General features: G+C 47.1%; 1 protein-coding gene across 2 annotated transcripts in view; it reads left to right on the top strand.

Annotated features, from left to right (window-relative positions):
- LOC138295339 (low density lipoprotein receptor adapter protein 1-B-like) overlaps positions 1–23,901 on the top strand; it is a 216,157-nt gene that overhangs the window by 178,729 nt on the left and 13,527 nt on the right. The window contains exons 7-9 of one of the 2 annotated variants that reach the window (XM_069233569.1): positions 4,687–4,826; positions 11,914–11,960; positions 19,147–19,175. In XM_069233569.1, coding sequence (XP_069089670.1) covers positions 4,687–4,826; positions 11,914–11,960; positions 19,147–19,175 — 216 coding nt within the window. The remainder of the gene's footprint in view (positions 1–4,686; positions 4,827–11,913; positions 11,961–19,146; positions 19,176–23,901) is intronic. The other variant, XM_069233570.1, reaches the window with a different exon arrangement.

Genomic DNA, 23,901 nt, shown 5'->3' with positions numbered 1-23,901 from the left:
TGCTTTCCAAGACAAAGATAAACAACCACAGGCAAAGGTGGCAAAACAAGTAACTCCGCCACCATCACCACAACACTCACCGCAACCATCACCAATTGCAACCCTACGTATGATGCAGTCTCCAACGCACACAGGGATGAGCCAAGATGACCCAGATGCATGGGCTCTTTATGATGCGCCTGTATCAGATAATAGTCCCGACTGTTACCCAGCAAGACCATCACCACCTGAAGACAGTACTGCTTACACACAGGTGGTGTCCAGAGCAGCTGCTTTTCACAATGTGACACTGCACGCTGAACCGATTGAAGATTACTTTTTATTTAATACTCTGTCGTCAACACATAGTCAGTACCAGAGTCTACCAATGTTACCAGGAATGTTGAAACACGCAAAGCAAGTATTTCAAGAGCCCGTAAAAGGTAGGGCCATCACACCTAGGGTGGAGAAAATGTACAAGCCTCCCCCTACAGACCCTGTGTACATCACGCAGCAACTCCTGACTCAGTAGTAGTAGGCGCAGCACGTAAAAGGGCGAATTCACACACCTCTGGAGATGCACCACCACCCGACAAGGAAAGTCGAAAGTTCGATGCAGCGGGGAAAAGAGTTGTAGCACAAGCCGCCAATCAATGGCGCATTGCCAATTCACAGGCAAGATATGACAGGGCTCATTGGGATGAAATGCAGCACTTTATAGAACATCTGCCCAAAGAATTCCAAAAGCGTGCACAACAAGTGGTGGAAGAGGGCCAAAGTATCTCGAATAACCAGATACGATCGGCAATGGACGCAGCAGACACAGCTGCAAGAACTGTAAATACAGCGGTCACTATTCGGAGACACGCATGGCTACGCACCTCAGGATTCAAGCACGAAATCCAACAGGCGGTGCTTAATATGCCTTTTAATGGACAGCAGCTGTTTGGGCCGGAGGTGGATACAGCTATCGAGAAACTTAAAAAGAACACAGATACAGCCAAGGCCATGGGCACACTCTACTCCCCACAGGGCAGAGGCACATTTCGGAAAACACCATTTAGAGGGGGGTTTCGGGGACAAAGCACAGAACCCTCAACCTCACAAACCAGACCCACATACCAGAGCCAGTATCAGAGAGGAAGTTTTAGGGAGCAATACAGAGGTGGACAGTTTCCTAAAAATAGGGGAAAGTTCCAAAGTCCCAAGACCAATCAAACTAAACAGTGACTTCAGTGTCACAAATCCCCAACACATGACACCAGTGGGGGGGGGAGGCTAACAGAGTTTTACCAAAACTGGGAGGAAATAACAACAGACAAGTGGGTTCTAGCCATTATCCAACATGGTTATTGCATAGAATTCCTACAATTACCACCAAATGTGCCTCCAAGAACACACAACATGTCCAAACAACACATGGATCTATTACAGCTAGAGGTCCAAGCGTTGTTGCAAAAAAAATGCAATAGAACTAGTACCCAATCAGCAGAAAGGAACGGGTGTTTACTCCCTGTACTTTCTCATACCCAAAAAGGACAAAACTCTAAGACCCATCTTAGATCTCAGAACACTAAATCTTTACATCAAATCAGATCACTTTCACATGGTGACACTTCAAGACGTAATCCCCTTGCTCAAACAACAACACTATATGACATTAGACCTCAAGGATGCGTATTTCCATATACCCATACATCCTTCGCACAGAAAATACTTAAGGTTTGTAATCGAAGGGGAACATTACCAATTCAAAGTGTTGCCATTCGGGATAACAACAGCGCCAAGAGTCTTTACAAAATGCCTTGCTGTAGTGGCAGCCCATATCAGAAGACAGCACATACATGTATTCCCGTATCTGGACGATTGGTTAATCAAAACCAATACGCAAGAACGGTGTTCTCAACACACAAAATACGTCATAGAAACCCTTCATAAACTAGGGTTCTCACTGAACTACCAAAAATCACACTTACAGCTGTGTCAAATACAACAGTACTTGGGAGCAACAATCAACACAAAAAAAGGAATTACCACTCCAAGTCCACAAAGGGTACAAGCATTCCAAAACGTAATACAGGGCATGCACCCAAACCAAAGGGTCCAGGTAAAATTAGTGATGAAACTACTAGGCATGATGTCCTCATGCATAGCCATTGTCCCAAACGCAAGATTGCACATGCGGCCCTTACAACGGTGCCTAGCAACACAATGGTCACAAGCTCAGGGTCAACTTCAAGATCTAGTGTTGATAGACCGCCAAACACACACCTCGCTACAATGGTGGAATCATATAAATTTAAATCAAGGGCGGCCTTTCCAGGACCCAGTGCCTCAATACGTGATCACAACAGATACTTCCATGGTAGGGTGGGGAGCACACCTCAACCAACACAGCATACAGGGACAATGGGACACTCAACAGAAACAACTTCATATAAATCAGTTAGAACTACTAGCAGTGTTTCTAGCGTTGAAAGCATTTCAACCACTAATAGCCCACAAACACATTCTTGTCAAAACAGACAACATGACAACAATGTATTACCTGAACAAACAGGGAGGGACGCACTCGACACAGTTGTGTCTCTTAGCACAGAAGATTTGGCATTGGGCGATTCACAACCACATTCGCCTAATAGCGCAATACATACCAGGAATTCAAAACCAGTTAGCCGACAATCTCAGTTGGGATCACCAACAGATCCACGAATGGGAAATTCATCCCCAGATACTACCAACTTACTTCCAAAGATGGGGAACACCGCAAATAGACCTATTCGCAACAAAAGAAAACGCAAAATGCCAAAACTTCGCATCCAGGTACCCACAGCCTCACTCCCAAGGCAATGCGTTATGGATGAGTTGGTCAGGGATATTTGCATACGCTTTTCCCGCTCTCCCACTCCTTCCGTATCTGGTAAACAAATCGAGTCAAAACAAACTCAAATTAATATTAATAGCACCAACTTGGGCACGACAACCTTGGTACACAACACTACTAGACCTGTCAGTAGTGCCTCATATCAAACTGCCAAACAGACCTGATCTGTTAACTCAACACAAACAACAGATCAGACACCCAAATCCAGCATCGCTCAATCTAGCAATTTGGCTCCTGAAATCTTAGAATTCTAACATCTAGACCTTACACAAGAATGCATGGAGGTCATCAAACAGGCTAGGAAACCTACCACTAGACATTGCTATGCAAATAAGTGGAAAAGATTTGTTTATTACTGCCATAATAATCAAATACAACCGTTACACGCATCTGCAAAAAACATTGTAAGCTACTTACTACACTTACAGAAGTCCAAGTTAGCTTTTTCATCCATTAAAATACATCTCACAGCAATTTCGGCTTATCTGCAAATTACACATTCTACTTCACTATTCAGAATCCTAGTCATAAAAGCATTTATGGAGGGTCTGAAAAGGATCATTCCTCCAAGAACACCACCAGTTCCTTCGTGGAACCTCGATATCGTATTAACACGACTTATGGGTCCACCATTTGAACCCATACACTCTTGTGAGATACAGTACTTAACATGGAAAGTAGCCTTCCTAATAGCTATCACATCTGTCAGAAGAGTAAGTAAAATACAAGCCTTTACCATACAAGAGCCCTTTATACAGATACACAAACATAAAGTAGTTCTTCGCACAAATCCCAAATTCTTGCCAAAAGTCATATCACCGTTCCACTTAAATCAAACAGTGGAACTCCCAGTGTTCTTCCCAGAACCAGATTCTGTAGCTGAGAGAGCATTACATACATTAGACATAAAAAGAGCACTCATGTACTACATTGATAGAACCAAACAAATTTGCAAAACAAAACAGTTGTTTGTAGCTTTCCAAAAACCTCATGCAGGGAATCCAATATCCAAACAAGGCATTGCCAGATGGATAGTTAAATGTATTCCAACCTGTTATATGAAAGCGAAAAGAGAGCTGCCTATTACACCAAGGGCACACTCCACTAGAAAGAAAGGCGCCACCATGGCCTTTCTAGGAAATATACCAATGACAGAAATCTGTAAGGCAGCCACATGGTCTACGCCTCATACATTTACTAAGCACTACTGTGTAGATGTGTTAACGGCACAACAAGCCACAGTAGGTCAAGCCGTATTAAGAACATTATTTCAAACTACTTCAACTCCTACAGGCTGAACCACCGCTTTTGGGGAGATAACTGCTTACTAGTCTATGCACAGCATGTGTATCTGCAGCTACACATGCCACCGAACGGAAAATGTCACTTACCCAGTGTACATCTGTTCGTGGCATGAGACGCTGCAGATTCACATGCGCCCTGCCACCTCCCCGGGAGCCGGTAGCCATTATAAGTTGATAAAAATAAACTTGTACATTTGTAAACTTGTAAATATAACACTTTTAATCACATTATCTACATACATACTTACTCCATTGCATGGGCACTATTACTATATACACAACTCCTACCTCACCCTCTGCGGGGAAAACAATCTAAGATGGAGTCGATGCCCATGCGCAATGGAGCTGAAAGGGGAGGAGTCCCTCGATCTCGTGACTTGAAAAGACTTCTTCAAAGAAAAACAACTTGTAACACTCCGAGCCCAACACTAGATGGCGTGGTGGGAGGGCTGTATTAGGTTAGAAAAGTGAACTTTTGTTCCTGTTGCTGAAATAAACTTTCTGATTGGCACCTTTCAGATTCCAGGCTCAAAGATGTGGAGAGTTCCAGTGAAAGTGCGACTGCTGACCCTTTGTCGTCTATGGAGATCGATCGTCCATACTGCGTTACTCCTACAGGACCTACAAGTATAGGATCTCCATTCCGTGTTCAGTCTGGGGTACGAGGGGCTTTTTATTTCCTTCGTGAATTTCACTTATCTATCAAAGCATATCAAATAAGCCTCATTCTACTCACTGGTCGCAAAGTCAGAAATGTTTGCCATATAGCAGATGGCTTGGAAACATGAACTGGTTTCGGCCCTTAATCCCAAACATGAACAGCAGCTAGAGACATGCCTGCAATAATTCACTTTCTTGACCACCCTTACTACCTTGCCCCATGCCTCAATGCCATTGGGCTAGGAAGCACTACTGTTCTAGAAAATACACCAAAATCACCCACAAATGTAAACTAATGAGACTCTTCTTTGCAGCTGCTCATGTGTTGTACTCTGCACAGAACTGTGAGGTGGACACTGACTACAGAAGCTAACTTATCCATTCATTGTCTTTCGCATTACTGCGTTGTTCAGTGAACACTGAACGTGTAGGAGTCACCCATACTCTGCCCATCTCTGCACAGCAGCACCGAGTGTCTGAACACTATACCTGTAGGAGTCACCCATACTCTGCCAGTCTCTGCACAGCAGCACCGAGTGTCTGAACACTGAATCTGTAGGAGTCACCCATACTCTGTCCATCTCTGCACAGCAGCACCGAGTGTCTGAACACTGAACCTGTAGGAGTCACCCATACTCTGTCCATCTCTGCACAGCAGCACCAAGTGTCTGAACACTGAACGTGTAGGAGTCATCCATACTCTGTCCATCTCTGCACAGCAGCACCAAGTATCTGAACACTGAGCCTGTAGAAGTGAACCATACTCTGGCCATCTCCCCCTAGCAACACCGACTGTCTGAACAGTGAATGTGAAGGTGTCACCCACACTCTTCCCATTTCCGCAGAGCAGCACTGAGTTTCTGAACACTGAGCCTGTGGAAGTCACCAATACTTGTCCATCTCTGCACAGCACCGAGTGTCTGAACACTGAGCTTGTAGGAGTCACCCATACTCTGCCCATCAGCACTGAACGTGTAGGAGTCACCCATACCCTGCCCATCAGCACCTAGTATCTGAACACTGAACCTGTAGGAGTCACCCTTACTCTGCCCATCTGTGCGCAGCAGCACAGTGTCTGAACACTGAGCCTGTAGGAGTCACCCATACTCTGCCCATCTCTGCACAGCAGCACCGAGTGTCTGAACACTGTACCTGTAGGAGTCACCCATACTCTGCCCATCTCTGCACAGCGGCACTGAGTGTCTGAACACTGTACCTGTAGGAGTCATCCTTACTCTGCCCATCTGTGCGCAGCAGCACAGTGTCTGAACACTGAGCCTGTAGGAGTCACCCATACTCTGCCCATCTCTGCACAGCAGCACAGTGTCTGAACACTGAACGTGTAGGAGTCACCCATACTGTGCCCATCTCTGCACAGCAGAACTGAGTGTCTGAACACTGTACCTGTAGGAGTCACCCATACTCTGCCCATCTCTGCACAGCGGCACTGAGTGTCTGAACACTGTACCTGTAGGAGTCACCCATACTCTGCCCATCTCTGCACAGCAGTACCGAGTGTCTGAACACTGTACCTGTAGGAGTCACCCATACTCTGCCCATACTCTGCCCATCTCTGCACAGCGGCACTGAGTGTCTGAACACTGTACCTGTAGGAGTCATCCTTACTTTGCCCATCTGTGCGCAGCAGCACAATGTCTGAACACTGAGCCTGTAGGAGTCACCCATACTCTGCCCATCTCTGCACAGCGGCACTGAGTGTCTGAACACTGTACCTGTAGGAGTCACCCATACTCTGCCCAGATCCTCACAGCAGCACAGTGTCTGACCCTGTAGCAGTCGCCTATACTCTGCCCATCAGCACAGAGTGTCTGACCGTGTAGGAGTCACCCATATTTCCCTTTTTCCGCACAGCAGCACTGAATGTCTGAACACTGAGCCTGTAGGAGTCTCCCATACTCTGCCCATCTCCTCACAGCAGCCCATAGTATCTGAACACTGAGCCTGTGGGAGTCACCCATACTCTGCCCATCTCTGCACAGCAGCACCAAGTATCTGAACACTGAGCCTGTAGAAGTGAACCATTCTCTGGCCATCTCCCCCTAGCAACACCGACTGTCTGAACAGTGAATGTGAAGGTGTCACCCATACTCTTCCCATTTCCACACAGCAGCACTGAGTTTCTGAACACTGAGCCTGTAGAAGTCACCCATACTTGTCCATCTCTGCACAGCACCGAGTGTCTGAACACTGAGCTCATAGGAGTCACCCATACTCTGCACATCACTGCACAGCAGCACCGAGTGTCTGAACACTGAGCCTTTAGGAGTCAACCATACCTGCCAACCTTTGCACAGCAGCACCAAGTGTCTGAACACTGTACCTGTAGGAGTCACCCATACTCTGCCAATCTCTGCACAGCAGCACCGAGTGTCTGAACACGGTACCTGTAGGAGTCACCCATACTCTGCACAGCAGCACCGAGTGTCTGAACACTGAGCGTGTAGGGGTCACCCATACTCTGCCAATATCTGCACAGCAGCACTGAGTGTCTGAACACTGAGCGTGTAGGAGTCACCCATACTCTGTCCATCTCTGCACAGCGGCACCAAGTGTCTGAACACTGAACCTGTAGGAGTCACCCATACTCTGCCCATCAGCACTGAACGTGTAGGAGTCACCCATACACTTCCCATCAGCACCGAGTGTCTGAACACTGAATCTGTAGGAGTCACCCTTACTCTGCCCATCTCTGCACAGCAGCAGAGTGTCTGAACACTGAGCCTGTAGGAGTCACCCATACTCTGCCCATCATCACCGAGGCTCTGAACGTGTAGGAGTCACCCATACTCTTCCCATCAGCACTGAACGTGTAGGAGTCACCCATACACTACCCATCAGCACTGAGTGTCTGAACACTGAACCTGTAGGAGTCACCCTTACTCTGCCCGTGTGTGTGCGCAGCAGCCCCATGTCTGAACACTGAGCCTGTAGGAGCCACCCATACTGCACCCAGCTCCTCACAGCAGTAGAGTGCCTGAACACTGAGCCTGTAGGAGCTGTCTGTGTTCTATCCATCTCCACACAGCAGCAACAATGATCTGTATCCTGCGGTTCGCTCGTCTAACCTGCATCTTCAGCACAGCAGCACCAAGTGTCTGAACACTGAGGCTGTAGAAACCGCCCATATGTTGTCCTTCAGACAGCAGCATGGTCAAGATGGATGGCGAAGCCCAATGTGGCTTCTGACTAGAGATGGGGAAGCCACTGAAAGCTGAGGCCGTATGTCTGGCTGTGGTTGAGCTTGTGTTCTTCTTGGACCTTCGATCTCAAATCCAACCAAGCTTTTATGTGTCTTCTGCCTGCTGTGGACGCACTGACCTCTTTGACCAAGAACATATATGTAACAGTGACCTGTGATATAAAAAAGGAGACATGTACACCCATCTAGTAGCTGAATTGCACAATGTGAAACCAGAAAGCTTGGGAGACCCAGCTTCCCTGCTCAACCAAATATTTTGATCCTCAGCAAATATTTATTTTCACCAAACCTTGTTTTTTCTTCATTATCACACGAAAGCCCCCTCCCACCCTTTTTTCAGACTATATTGTTGCTCAGTGTATTATGTAGAATGTAGGCCACATATAGGCTACACATTGTAGGAAAGTAGAATCTGATAGTTACCACACTTATTGTTTGGTGTGGGTTTGACTGTAGTACACTGGGTTCCTGCTAACGAGGACCCCAGTGTCGGTGTTATCTCCCCCAAATTTAGTTGGTGAGCAACTTTCATACCCCTCAATTGGCATACTGGTTTACCCCTGTAAGTCCCTAGTATACGTTACTTAGGTACCCAGGGCATTGACACACCAGGGGTCCCCCATGGGCTGCAGCATGTCTTTTGCCACCCATTGGAGCCCATGCAAACCTTATTTACAGGCCTGCCATTGTAGCCTGTGTGAAATGGTGCATGCACCTTTCACCCAGATATAAGGTTTACCTTATATCCTGGTCACTGCACTCTGACCCTGTAAGTCACTCCTAAGGAAGGCCCTTCAGCCCAAGGGCACAGTGCATGATTCTAAGTGAAGGCACCCCTGCTTGCGCAGAGGTGCCCCCTCCAAACCCCAGACTCCATTTTTTGGGCTTTGTAAATGTGGGGAAGCCATTGCAAGGTATGTAGTGGACACTAGTCATCACAAGATGTCCAACTTCATAATGGGCTCACCAAAACCTAGTCATGTTTGGTATTAAACACTGATTCAAGTAGTTGCATGAAACCATTTACTGTGGGGGTCCTTTGAGGATCCCCCATCTCTGCCTGTGCAGCCTTGCAGTGTCTGAGTGCAAGCCAGTGCTGCGTACCCCAAACACTGTTCTACCCTTCTGCTGCTGAGCCTTACTCGGGCAGGGGAAGGCAGAACAAAAGATTTCCGGTATAGGAGAGGTGTTAACTCTTCTCCTTTAGAAATAGGTATCTCTGGAATAGGGTGGGGGTGCTCCTGAGCACCACCAGGCTGCTTAGAATGGCACATTTGGTGCCCTTCTTGCATAAACTGGTTTGCTTCAGTGCAGGCGCTCCCTTCTTCCGCTCTGGTGAGAAACCACACAAAGGACAGGGAAATGACAGCCCCCTTGATCAGCTTTTTCCCTAGGGAGGTGCCTAGAGCTCTGCCAGGTGTGCACTTGATTCTGCCATCTTGGAAATCGGATGGGTAGAGGCCCCTGGAGCATCTGAATGGTCAGTCCAACAGATTAGCTTCCCTGACCCCCTCCCGATAGGATGGTCGCTGCAGAAGCTGTCCAACCCCCTTCCTGAGCTACTTAAGGGCTCCCCTGAGGGTGGGACCCTAGATTTATATGCAAGACTCTTCTGAAAGACACTTTTCTGACCTGGACACCAGAACCACTGCTGGACTTCACCGGGAACCACAACAAGACTGCAGCTAGTAGGAGGAGGACTACTGCAACTTTGTCTTCGTGCATCGGAAGGACTCTGCAACTTCCATGGCCGTGCCTCCTTCAGAGTCACAAGGACTCTGCCTGCACTTACGACAGTTAGAAGAAATCTCCCTTGGAGTGAGGGAGTCACTCACCTGCATCTGCAGGCACCTCATTGTCAATGACCAGTTTGTGGATCCTGCCATCCCATGGACTCTTCAAGGCTCTTCAAAACAGGCGGTTTTTTGTGGCTCAACAGAGGTGTGACCTGCCTTCTTTGCATCTGAGAAGTCTGTGGTCCCTCTTTGGAGCTGCTTGACTGGAACCCCTGTGCACCACATCCATTTGTCATTGCCAAGGTTTGTTGACTCTTCAACCTGAAGACCTCCTAGCTCCAAGAAGCCCCAGCCTCCAGCACCACACAGCTCCAAGAACGACATCCTTCCTGCAACCCCTGCGATGTGGGCATCCATCTTGGTGTGCTGCAGAGGCCTCCCTGTGACTCCCTGTGCCTGCTGACAGAGGGTCCTCTTGGATTCTCCAACGATTTCTGCTGGATTTCCTGCTTGCTGAGGGCTAGCCCTGATTTACCTACTAAGGTTGAGTCCATTGGACCTTTCTGGTACCCAAAACCTGCAACACTTTGTGCAACACTTTCTTGCATATACCAAGGCTTGTTGGTAGTCCTGCTGACCAATGCCCCCTTGCAATTTCACAACTGGCGTGGGACAGCTCGTGGACGACTCATGGGATCTTCCTGCATCGCATGGACACCACAGATGAACTTGCATGACAACAGCCCCTCAGGAAAGCATCTTCAAGAAGGGTGGGCATTTCCCTCCTGCTCCTCCTGGGTATCTCTGGGTGGTCTGGACTCTCTCCCCTCTTTCCTTCGGACTTCTTCATCCTGAGTCCACGCCTGAATTCCACCGATCTGGTCCATGGGTTACGACAGCAGCTGGACAACCGAGGTCCCCGTTGACTTCAATGGGAGGTTCTGACACAACTTCATCCCTATGCATCTGGTCTCCCTGGTGCAGGTACTCCACTTCTCTGCGTATCTATGTGTGGGGGCACTCTTCACCCTCCCTTGTCCCAGTGGGTTTCCTCAGGGTGCTCTGGGAGGGGTCCTGGAACACAAAAACTCTAACCTCGACATGCACCCCGACCAACCAAGTTATCCTATACCCAGGACACTGACCTAGGGTAAGACCTCTGCACAGACGCCTGGGGAAACCTAGTTACTTACCTTTGGTGTTTTAGTACTTCACCCAGTCTTGAAGATCCTTGGGTGTCAATGTTGGTTAGTTGGGCCTTTCACATCCCATTTTTATTAGTATGTGGTTCCTCCCCCATAGGGGCCCCTGTTATTCTACGCCTTTACTTACTGGTTTCTAAGTATATTTTTTGTGTGTGTATATTTAGTGCCTTTGTTTTAATAAGCAATACATTATTTTTCTAACACTGGTGTGGTTCTTTCTTATGTGTACATCGCTGATTGACCTAGGTGGTATTTGTAACCGCTTTACACCCTCTCCGATAAGCCTTCTGTGCTCTCCGTAGCTACCCTTTGAGAGCTCTGGTTATCTGGAACCACTTACACTATGACCAAGGGTTGTCTGGGCTCAGTACATGGTGCCTCACCTATAGGTGTACACCATACTCTGAGCCAGCCTCCTACACACACAACCGACCGGTCTTTTAGTTCACTCGTGGCTTTTGTCATCATGGTTGGAGGAAGTAAATACTTCCAAGGTAGCATATGCAGCTATCACTTTTAATAAATGCCTTTGCAGTGTAGTGATAGAATCCTATGGACGAAGGTGAAATGTTTATGCCAATTAAATAAATATAGATTTTTTAATTGAACGGACGCTACCATATGTGAACGTGATATTTGTTGCACGATTTACATACCAAGTATTCTAATAGCCCTCCCCGTGCACGGGCTCTTAGAGCTGCACCGCACCCTTGACATGAGTCGGGCTCGGCTCTCTCTGCTCATGTGTTGGTTCGCCCTCCTCTGCTCCGGACATGCCCTTCCTGTGTTGGTTGTAGCCCAGTTTACTCCACGGAGTGGACCTGGTTGGTCTGTGGGATGTAGTCCTGAGATTCGGATACTGATGGGCTCTGGAGATGTTGTTCTTGTGCTAATCACCCTCCTTTCCTCCCTGTTTCTGCTGCAGGAGGAGGACGAGGATGAAGAGGAAGACCTCGATGAAGCCTTTTCCAGGTAGGTCATTGGTCCTTCAGGCCCAGACCTTTCCAAGGTTTGTAACTTGATGCAGAGCGGCAAGCCTTGTTGCGCCATTTTACATAAGCAACAGGGGTGTAGCTTCTGGGGTGTGTTTAGGGTGTTGCACCCCCCCTAATCATTTTATTTTCTGGTAAATAGTGACACTCACACAGACAAAAACACACACATACGCTCCCCCCTCTCTTTTTTTTTTTTTTTTTTTTTTAAGTTTTAAAAAAAAGTGAGGTTTACAAACTATTGTACTTTCCCTCATTTAATACCCCTTCCAACCTACACTCCTCTCCCTTTCCGGGGCCCTTTAAGCCCCTCTCATGCGCCCTGGCCTCATATAATGTATTTAAGATTATATGCCAGCGTGGTCGTTAGAAAATCTGAAGCTCGCGCCTCCCCAGACTTACTGACCGGGCTTACGCCCCTCTCAGGCAAGTTGTTCGAAGTGCAATATCACAGATCAGGAGTTGAGGTAATGAGAAAAGATCCCTGCAAAACTCCCACTGCTGCCTGAGGGCAGTGGAGGGAGAGCAGAATGTGGTGTAATGCAAGTTCAGAAAAACTGCATCAGCACGGGCCTCTGATAAATATCAGGGGAGTTTCAGGGTGGGGCCCGCTGAGGCTCTTTCTACTGGGTGTCTGCTCTTTTTGGGGTCATGCACTGCTGCTGAAAAATGTGTTTAATAATTAAGAGTGCATGCTGTAGACCTTTAGTTGCAAACCAGAGTAGTTTCTGCACTGAGAGTTTTTGCCTGATGAATGTAATTAGTTGCTGTCGGTAGTCACACATTATGTCATGACGTCCTACAGCTGTTAGTGGAGGGAATTGTTATTGTTAAAGAACTCTTTTTATACATGAATACAAGTAAATAAGAATTCATATTTTTCAGTCTCCACAAGATGTTATTTCTGACACCCGGGGAGAGAATGTTACACTTCGGGTTTTATTGAAGATTTGGGCCCTGAAGAAGTCCTATTGTATGTGGGTTGAAACGCATTGACTGCATGTCGAGGCTGTATATCGAGTCGATGTTATGAGGATGAATCATTTTTTCCTTTTACCGACTAACCTGTCTTTGTGCCTTCGTATGATACAAGTTTATCAGCTCTTAGATTGGGACCTAATTTTGAATCCGGGACTGTAAACTGTTTTTGGTAGCATGAATGAAAAAAGATAAATGATCACATGCTCGGGTGTGCCTCTCCTGCTTTGTGTATTAATAATACAAGATATCAGGGTGTTGAAACGGTAAACCCAGGGAGGTGGCCACCCAGACTTGGGCATGACGTTGTGGCATTGCATGCCCCAGCCCTTCAAGTTTGGGCTGTCTGCGGTAATTAGCTCTGACCATGAAAGGCTTGTTGGTGCCAGCTGTATTCATGGCTTTTGTGCCACTAAAGTGAGATGCCTCACTGGCTTACCAACCACTAGCACACGTGGCCCTGATCCAGGCCTGGAAACAGTGCAGGACCAGCTAATGTGGCCCCCTTCTGCCAGCGGTGCCCAGTGCACATCTGTGGAACTGAGGAAAGCGCGTGCACACTGCACTGCAGACCAGTGCTCACAAGATGTGCTGTGCTTTCAACAGCCAGCCAGGCTCGTTTCAGCTTGCATTTTCGTTGGTTAATTTAAAATGTTATGTTTTCTGAATTTCCCACTGCTTTCTGTATTTGAAAGGACAAGCAGGAGAATTATCAGTGCTTAGGGTCCCTCCTGAGCTTCTTTTCCCACCATCGACACTCTCCAGGATGAAGCACACCGCTGTCTCTGATGTTCACCGTTTGCATCGCCGGCCTGAAGTGTCTGCGTTCCCTTCGTGTGCAGTGATTCATAGAGTGGTTGGTTCGTACAGAGTTAGAGCAACAACCCCTCCTCCTTGCAGGTCCCGCCCCACAGAGGTTTCCGCAGCAGGGATTGGGCGAGGCTCTCATGCCGCAGTTATCCGAGTGCATGCGGTGTCTTGTGATACACATACCAGCCACGAGGTGTCACAACTGCTCCATGAATAGGGACTTTCTCTGCAGGTTCTGGTGCCTTTTATTTGCTCAGTTTGTCAGCCTCCTCCCATGGTGCCCCAAGTAGACTTGTACTTTCTCCACGTCTGAACAGAAAACGTTATTGTGTACTCCAGATAGAATAATTACTTGTTGGACATTAAACACAATTCTTTCCCTCCTACTACTATTTAATAAAAGGGTTTTGTGGTTTGAAACTAGCCATTCAAGCATGGGTTATTGTAGAATCGTTATGGGATCTCTCTCGAACCCACTAAGGCATGGGTACCCTCGAACCTTTTCCCAGGGGCCACAGGTGGTCTATGGTGTGCCCGAGGGTCGCATTGGTGCCAACACGGTGGGAGTAAGACTTGGTGTGGGTGAGAGGCCTAGGCAGATGAAAGGGAAGGATATCATGGCGCGGTCAGAGAGCGTGGACTTATTTTGAGGGTTTCGTCCCATACTGTCCTCTAAATGAAGCTCTCAGATTCCAGAGAGTCCTAGATTTGACAGTATTTTGTTATGCTGTATATGAATTGCTGTCGGTGAGCCTTCTCTGCTTGCTATCACTGCCTTGGGAGAGTCAAGCGTGAAAAGGAGGTCATTTCATTATTGAATTAGATTGAAATAAAAGTGTACAATATGAATCCAGAAAACCTGGGTTCAATCCCGGCTCTCCCACTGAATTAATTGTGTAATCCTAGGCAGTTGTCTAATCTCGCTTTGCCTCTTTTTTTTCCTTCATTATGAAATATAGAAGCATCTTGAAAGAAATGAGCTCAGGAAATACACTGGACAAAATCTCTTGCATTTGATTTAATAAACTAACATGTTCTCCATGTGTAATAACACCCCAGTGCACGCAGATGAGTCCATGTGACCATTGACTTGAATCTTACGTATTGGCATTGTTGAAGAGAAAGGAGGCATGAATATTTTTACATTAATTTCTGAAAACTAAAATTTAAAAAATACTTCGGAATGCAGTGATACAATCTGAAATACAAAGATAAAACCTGCCCGCTTGTTAAAGAACAAAATCCAATGTTTTGAATTTTGAAGAGTGCATCATATTTTTCCATGTTTACTGCTAACAAATGAAAATGAATGAATGATCCTGAAGTTAAATGGCACAGGACACCATCTTTGCTGCTTTTATTTTACTTCAGTTAGTTTGTAAATAAACGCTTGCCAGTTTATTTAACATCTTTCCAAATGTTAGCGCTGTCTCTGGTAAACAGCGGCCTAGGTAGGGCGTGCCGCTGGGGGCTGCGTGTGAGGGTCTGCAGGACTTCAGGCGCCCCAGGGCGGTACTTGGAGCATTACTGCACTAAGGATCTCTCTACCCGCACATGCAACCCCCTAGCCTCCTCACTAAGGTATATGTAACTCGCTGGCCTTCTCGCGATGGGTCCTCCTCGCCCACTAGAAGTTCCACTATGGATCGCTTCACTCTCCATCCATTGTGCTAATGGATTACATCAGCCAATTCCCCCCGCCTCCCCCTTTCGCTACCTGAGAGCTCTACCCACCTTCCCACTGTAGGATCTCTCTACCCACTGGCTGTCCTTTTATGTTAGTCCTTCCACTGTGGGATCTCTTCACCCACTTGCTCTCCTGTTAATGGGATCTCTCTTCATGGGAGCCCTGCTCCTGTGCTCCCCACCCACTGTCCTCTCTGCTCTGGTATGTATCTACCCACTCGCCCTCCTAGTATGGGGTACATCTACCCATAAGCTCTTCCACTGTGAGATCTCCCCGCCACTAGCCCTTCCACTGTGGGCTATTCTGATGGATACTACTTACTGCAGATTCCTCACCTTTTGGATTCCCCTTGAGACCAGACTGGATCTGGAACTTTTCCAGCGATTGCTCCCGTGTATTGACAGTGGTGCGGACTGACTCCATGACAACCACGCACTGCCTTGGAGGAGAGCTCGCATTGCCTCGCTAGCGCCCTCCCAGCGGCTCTGACGTGCACTGTGGCTTCTGTTTCTTTCCTTCTGTGCTCCTTCAGTGTGGAACCACATCCTGCCCCTTTTTCTTGGTGTTTTACTGACCCCAAAAGCGTTTGTTTCACAGCAGCGCGCTAAAGACAATGTCTCCCCAATGACCACAGGATTCAAACCATGACTGCAGGGAGCAGATGTCGGTCACAGACCTGCACATCTGTCTGAGTTTTCTAGGGTCTGAGCGTGACTCAGTCTAGTGACAAATGCTCTTTGATGCACTCAAAGTCCATCAGGGAGGGTGAGGTGAAACTGTACATTGCCTTGAACAAGAAACTGGGAAGATCACACTCAATCAGTTCCTCTCCCCTTCAAGGTGCCAGTCCTCGCCAAGTCGCCACTGGCAGGTAAGTTGAAGGCAAATCCTAATGACAAGTCCTGTCCTAACTGGAAAAAGTTCAAGCGGGACTCTTCTCAATCCTGTCTGTCCCACTCAAGGGAGACGTTGCACACTTGACACTCAAAGGAACCGATCCTGAACCTCTTGTCTGACTTGTAGACCATCCCCAGGTTGATACTGGTGCGCCTGAGTCCTTCAGGCCATCATGACCCCTAATGGAGGCCGTGCAGCAACTTTTGCAGACAATGTGGGGTTTCTCTCTAGTACTTCTGGCCTCATGGGACAGCAAGGTTGCCAGTCTGGTTTCGGCTGATGGGACTTACCTTGGATCCAGTTCAGCCCATACTTTCCCTGCCGTGTCCCCAGGTAGCGCTGGCCCTTACTTCCATACCTGCACCAAGGCCATGATAGACCCGTCAGCTCTGGAGTCGGCCTTGGCTCCAGCGCCTCTTCGGATCTATTCCTCACGTCACACAATTGGTTTTTGCTCGGCTGATGACACCTTTTGAAATAACCCACGCGTAGAACATGGTTGGGAGGATTCGCAGGCTTTTCCACGCCCCTGAGGACAGTTCTACTGAACTTGATGACCAGGAGGTGGATAGTTCACTCTCCCATCATTGCAATGATCCTGGCCTATATTTAGATTTGCACCAATGGCCTAAGTACTACCTGGGATGCAGAGGGACTCTGTATTGTGCACCTCACAGAGGAAGGTGCCTCTTTGGTGATGGTAATCTGCAGAGCCACAGAAAAATTGGAACTTAAGCTGCCCACTGCAGAGATCAAGACAAACCTTTTGACCGAGATCTTGCAGCCTAGGTCTGCTACTTCAGGACTCTTGCTGCCCTTTAATGATGCTTTTACGGAGATATTCATGGTGACTTTGTCAAAGCTGTTCTCTGCTCCTCCAGTAAGTTAACCTGTGGCTAGGTGTGAGAGGCCTGCCTCTGAGACCTGACCTCTTACTCAGAACCTGATTCCTGGGAGCTTGCAAGGTCAACCTTGATGCATTCCCCACTGTTGTGCCAGATAGGGAATCAGTATGCATGAGGCGCATGCTCTGTGGGAAATAGCAAGCACAGTCTTGTCTGCATTCCCAAAGGATTCAGAAATGCTTTTGCTCAAATAATTCAAAACATGGCTTTGTATTTGCTGAGGAACTGAATAGATACTAAGTACTATGTGTGTCACACCACTGGCACCTGTGTGGTTATTACGTCTTGTGCCTAGATGGGCGCCGCAGGTGTGCGACAGGTTTTCCCATTTGATGGGTCCGGGCTTTTTGGACACAACCGATTCTGCGCTGGAGCTCTTCGAAGATCTTTGGGTCACGCCTCATTCCTTAAGCCTGCTATCCCTAGCCAGTCGATTCCACCAGTAATACAACAAATTCAAAGAGTATCACTGACGGTGGAGGTCAACATTTGTTTTCACTTGCCCAGCCCTTGTCATGCAATTATGTCAGGCTAGTGGGTGCTGCACAGTTTTTGGATGATTACATTATGCCTTTACATTTACTCCTCTGCCACCATTTTCTGTTGAGACATTGGCAGGTCATGCCTCCATCCTTGTCGAGGATGTTCAGTCGCCCTGCGCCAAAGAGGCCATAGAGAGAGTTCCTGAAGGAGAGCGAGATAGGAGGTGTTACTCTTGGTACATTTTGGTGCCCAGAAAGGATGTGGGGCTCAGGCTGCTATTAGACCTTTTGCTTTCTGAACACCTTTCTCTGGAAGGACAGATTCAAGTTGCTGGTCCTTGCTGCCCTGGATTCAAGGGTCTCAGTGATGTCCTGGGAATCAGGGGGATGCATACTTTCATTTGCTAGCCCTGCAGTCCCCCAGATGCTTTAGTCAGGTCGTGGTGGGGGTAGGAACACTTTAAATCTGCTGTCGTGCCCTCTGGCTTCATCTCAACCCTGAGTGTTTACGAAGGTGATAGTGGTGGTTGTACCTTATTTTCACTAGTTGAAGGAAAAATGAATTCCTTTACCTCGATGACCTGCTCCTGCACTAAGCTGCAGACCACCTACAGACATCAGTCGCCCTCCTGCCTCCTGTCATCCCTGGGATGCTCCGTCAGTGAGCTGAAATTCCTTCATAATGGAACTTGCACCACAAATGACTCCTGTCTGTTGTGTGTGCATGTGGTGTAAGCACTGCTGTCTGTACCCTCTGCTCTGTGTGAGCACATCTTGCCTCTGTCTACGGTGCACCTGATCTGTTTCAGCATAAAGTTTGCACTGTTTACGCTTTACTGCTCCTGTTTGTAAGATGGCACTGTTGTTGTCTCTGCTGCACCTGCCCCCACCCCATACCTCCCCCTGATCTGGTTTCCACTGAGGCACATATTGTTTTCTCAGCCCTGTGCCACCTGCAGTTCTCTTCTTTCCATGTACCCCCTCTACTAGTTGGTGTTGGCAGATCCTCATACCCTTTTCTGCACTTGGTCTGCCAGTCCTCCATCCACAGTCACCCCCCCTCACTAGCTCCTCCTGCTGTGCGCCAAACTTCAGAATTTTGCTCCGCTGAAGCTCCTGGGATTAGATCTGCTGTCTGATTTACACGGTGGATTAAAAGCTTGCACAGTGGTTACCTCTGGGTGGGTCGGTCTTTCTGTGTGTTTGCGTCTGTGCACTAATGCGCATGTGTGTGAATGTGAAGCGCAGCGTCAACTAGAATGAATGCTTGCCTTTTTCAACCTGCCCAGTTAAGCTTGGACCCAGTTTTAGTGCCATAGTTCCAGCTGGGAGTTCTTTCCACTGCCTCTTTGTGGTGTCAGCCTTAACATTGTAACATTGGCTTTTCTCTTTCCTTGTTGCAAGCAGCATCATGGATGGTACTGGACACCTGGCAGGTAATGCGCCTCCTGTTGGGGAAAAATGTATTGATGCTTTTTGTGGCGTTCAGGCTGTGGCTTGTAGTGGTTGGGATGGAGAGTGGAGGTTGGTGGTCGCCAGGCACTGATATAAGAAATGAGAAAAAATATGTCTGCTTTGTGCTCCTTTCCAGAGACTTTCAAAACAAACACTGATGGGTCAAGCGTGAAACATTTCCTTGTCGTGGTGATGTGGCCCCTGAAATAGGGCTCATCTCTCCTTTTAAACATACAGCAAGGTCCAGCAAGTATATGTTCTTGAAGCTTAAGTGTCAAATTACTGCTAAACATCTTTCAACTGCTGTGTAAACCATTCATACCCGACAAGCTCTGAAGATGGTTATGAGTAAAGTATCAGCTGAGATTGAGACATTTGCATCTTAGAAAGAGTCGGTGAAGCTGGAGGTACTTAGGATTGAGTAAGTACTCTTGGAGGGCGCATCCTCAGTAGGTGAGAAAAGCAGATTTGCCCTGCTCAGAGCTTTTTGCCATGCCGAAAAGTGGTTCACCTTACGATAAATGTATGTGCCTTCCTGTTGCCCTATTCGACTTTAGCTCCTCAGCCTTGTCACACTGGTGGAGCTCGAGAATCAACAAAGTGACTAACTCAGAAGGTAAAATATTGGACCAGGACGAGCAGACAAGACTGCGCCATCAGCAGAACGACTTTGGCAGCTACAGAACCCAGCTTTGTCCCACTCTGAGCGTTTGGCACCGAAAGCAATGGCTTCTGGGGAAGCTCTATGATGACTTTCCACACTGTAGCTTTGGACCTTGCCTCCCTAGGAGACTTTCAGCTCCATGAAGTAGAATTAGTCTAAAAGTAAAACCTTTGACTTGTGAGACCTGTTTGATGTATACGATGATCCATCGCAGTCCACTTGACATCACACTGGTACTTTGTGTTTTCTTGGTGCATTGTGCCGCAAAGCTTAAAAAAAAACTTCTTGTCAGTTTCCCCTTTTCCGATTTTGATCATTTTGGTGAGTTTTTTGCTTATAAGATTTTTCTCTTAATTTCTAAATTGGTTTGGGAAGTGTGTTATTAGTCTGCTTGGTAGTGAAGGATAGCTTTTCAAGCGTGCCAGCCACTTGGATGGGGAGGGTCAAGTTCTAATCCCATTTCATATGTGTCTACTTAATAAGAAATAAGACTAATGTGAAGCACTGATTTGAAATCTGTCAAGGTTTACAATCCTTAATCTTCTTGACTATTTTGGTTGACACAGTGGTTCTTTTGAGCTGAAAATCTACTAGTATGAAACAGAATTTATTTGGGAAACGATGGACACTTGTTGGCTGTTTTGGGAAATGGTGTGAGGCTATTGGATTTAGAGCAAATCCAATTAGATTTTGAAAAAACATGTCATAAAAAACTCAACAGAGTTTAAAAACAAGCTCTGAATATTCCGCAGCTGCCCTCTGCAGTGATTTGTTGTCGGGGATGTCACATGGATGAGAGCGGACTACTCTGGATGGAGCAGGGTATTATCTGCTTCGGTTGAGACTTGTTGGGCAGCCACATATTGTTAAATGGTTCTCCCTTGTAGAGAAAGCCTAGTGACAAGACTGGTTGTTGTTTGGATCCTTGGGATCCACTTTTAGTTTCTTTAATTGTGGGCTGTCTTGCCCGGTTTTAGGAAGCGCCCGAGTTCAGGAAGATATTGACAATTTTGTACCATGAATAATCAGCAAAGCTTGTCACTTGATGGAGAAGGCATTATTAGTTTGACAGATTTCATCCACTGATGTTGATAAGGGCTTTCTTAGGTTACAGGGGAAAGTTTCATCCTTGTTGCACATTTTTCAGGGCACACGTCGTGAGCACGAGCAAGGTTCTTTGATGATGGCAGTGGTTGTGCTAATATTGCCTGTGAAAAACTTTGCAAGTCTATGAATTTTTCTTTGGTGGTGTGGAGAGTGAGCTTGACTATACAGTAGAAGATGTGGATTGTTTCATCAGTTGGTTGCTTAGAGCACTTGTAAATTGACTGTGTGGGTGATTACCTTTAGTTAGTCAAGTGTTTTTCTTATATGATCGCCTTGAGCTTGTTTTCTTTCCAGTGCCCCCCTTCCTTGGCTCTCCTTGTATACATCAGGCCACATTAAAGGAGAGTCCCTCGGATACCACTTCAGTTAATGCCTGTTCACGGATACTTGTATTACCCTTCTGTGATGCCTGTTCAGATTATTGTATTACCCCTCTGTGATGCCTGTTCAGATACTTGTATTACCCCTCTGTGATGCCTGTTCAGATACTTCTATTACCCTACTGTGATGCCTGTTCTGATACTTGTATTACCCTTCTGTGATGCCTGTTCAGATACTTCTATTACCCTACTGTGATGCCTGTTCTGATACTTGTATTACCCTTCTGTGATGCCTGTTCAGATACTTGTATTACCCTCTGTGATGCCTGTTCAGATACTTGTATTACCCTACTGTGATGCCTGTTCTGATACTTGTATTACCCTTCTGTGATGCCTGTTCAGATACTTGTATTACCCCCTCTGTGATGCCTGTTCAGATACTTGTATTACCCCTCTGTGATGCCTGTTCAGATACTTGTATAACCCCTCTGTGATGCCTGTTCAGATACTTGCATTACCCTTCTGTGATGCCTGTTCAGATACTTGTATTACCCTTCTGTGATGCCTGTTCAGATACTCGTATTACCCCTCTGTGATGCCTGTTTGGATACTCGTATTACCCTTCTGTGATGCCTGCTCAGATACTTGTATTACCCCTCTGTGATGCCTGTTCAGATACTTGTATAACCCCTCTGTGATGCCTGTTGAGATACTTGTACTACCCTTCTGTGATGCCTGTTCAGATACTTGTATCACCCCTCTGTGATGCCTGTTCGCAGATACTTGTATTACCCCTCTGTGATGCCTGTTCAGATACTTGTATTACCCCCTCTGTGATGCCTGTTTAGATACTTGTATTACCCTTCTGTGATGCCTGTTCAGATACTTGTATTACCCCCTCTGTGATGCCTGTTCAGATACTTGTATTACCCCCTCTGTGATGCCTGTTCAGATACTTGTATTACCCCTCTGTGATGCCTGTTCAGATACTTGTATTACCCCCTCTGTGATGCCTGTTCAGATACTTGTAGTACCCTTCTGTGATGCCTGTTCAGATACTTGTATTTCCCCTCTGTGATGCCTGTTCAGATACTTGTATTACCCCCTCTGTGATGCCTGTTCTGATACTTGTATTACCCCCTCTGTGATGCCTGTTCAGATACTTGTATTACCCCTCTGTGATGCCTGTTCAGATACTTGTATTACCCTTCTGTGATGCCTGTTCAGATACTTCTATTACCCTACTGTGATGCCTGTTCTGATACTTGTATTACCCTACTGTGATGCCTGTTCTGATACTTGTATTACCCTTCTGTGATGCCTGTTCTGATACTTGTATTACCCCTCTGTGATGCCTGTTCACAGATACTTGTATCACCCTACTGTGATGCCTGTTGCATTGGTTCATGTTTTGCCTCATAACAAGGAGGTTCTCCCTGTAGGGCGTGTGGGCGTGGTCAGTCCATGGTAATGATGGTCGCCTTGTCACCTGTGCTCATAAGTGTTACTGATGCAGACACAAGGATTAACAGGCTCAGGTTTAGGACACTTAGCGTATAAACCCTAGGGAGTGGCGTGTGTCTTGGGATGGGCGCAGGGGCCCTAGGGGCAGTGTGTCCTGTATTGAAACAAGGACCTGTTTTGAAAGTACTGTCCCTAAGTGCAGCACTTAGTCCCGAGCAGCTGCCCGGTCTCTCTGATGCTGCTAAGGTCTTGTTTTCTTCGAGTGGGGCGCCTGGTCCCTGTCCGTTCAGGGTGCGCCCGGGCAGATCTGGACAGTGCACATTTCATGTTAGTAAAACCTGTTTATGGTTAACAGACCCGTGGGGGCTGCATATTCAGCGTGCTGCACGCTCATCTTTGTGAGGATATTGGTTGGTGTCTGTGTCAGCAGGTTTTTAAATAGTCCATTCACAGTCTGTGTTATGGCTGATATTTGTGGAAGGTGTCATCAAAAGAGGGAAGTGGTGGGAAGACGTTCTATTCTACTGCACAGCTCGCATGCTGGGGCTCTGGCTGGCTAGGACGAGACGAGCCAGCATTTTTCAGCTTCTGGGATGTCCGTGAATTGTTCCAGCCACCTCTCTCCCTTGTATTTTTCCACAATCTGATGCAATCCCCTGGGAAGAGGCAGTCTGTGGAGGGGAGACAGGTTCCTTTGTGTTTCTTGATTGGATCAGTGGATGCTGGTTCTTTATCGAGGATGGGGGAGAGTGTAACTCATTTTGGCGAGTGTTGGAATTATGAGTCAGGTCATTCAGATGGAAAGGACGGGAGGCAGGTGCTTGGAGGTTTCTTTAACTGTGCGGGCAGGTCTGCCCCTCGTGTCTTCTCTCGCGTCTGCTTGTTTGTAACAAGTCCTCAATGCTCACACGGGTCATGTTCTTTGAGTTATGGGGAGAGTCTTGGGTAGCACAGTTCAGGCTTAGCCTTGTGTTTCTTTTCCTTTTTAGTGTATGTGTTGGCCTGATCTGTAGCTAATACATTTCTCCTTTTTTCTTTGACGTTGTTTGTAGGGGTTGGAACAGAGGTGACTTGATGCTCATGATGAGTGGTGCTGCAGGCTGTCGACTGATTTAGGGAAGATTATTAAACCAGTAACCTTGCCCTTCTAAT

Source organism: Pleurodeles waltl, chromosome 5, assembly GCF_031143425.1.
Source record: "Pleurodeles waltl isolate 20211129_DDA chromosome 5, aPleWal1.hap1.20221129, whole genome shotgun sequence".
NCBI classification, from domain to species: Eukaryota; Metazoa; Chordata; class Amphibia; order Caudata; family Salamandridae; genus Pleurodeles; species Pleurodeles waltl.
This window is presented reverse-complemented; position numbering and strand designations above follow the sequence as displayed.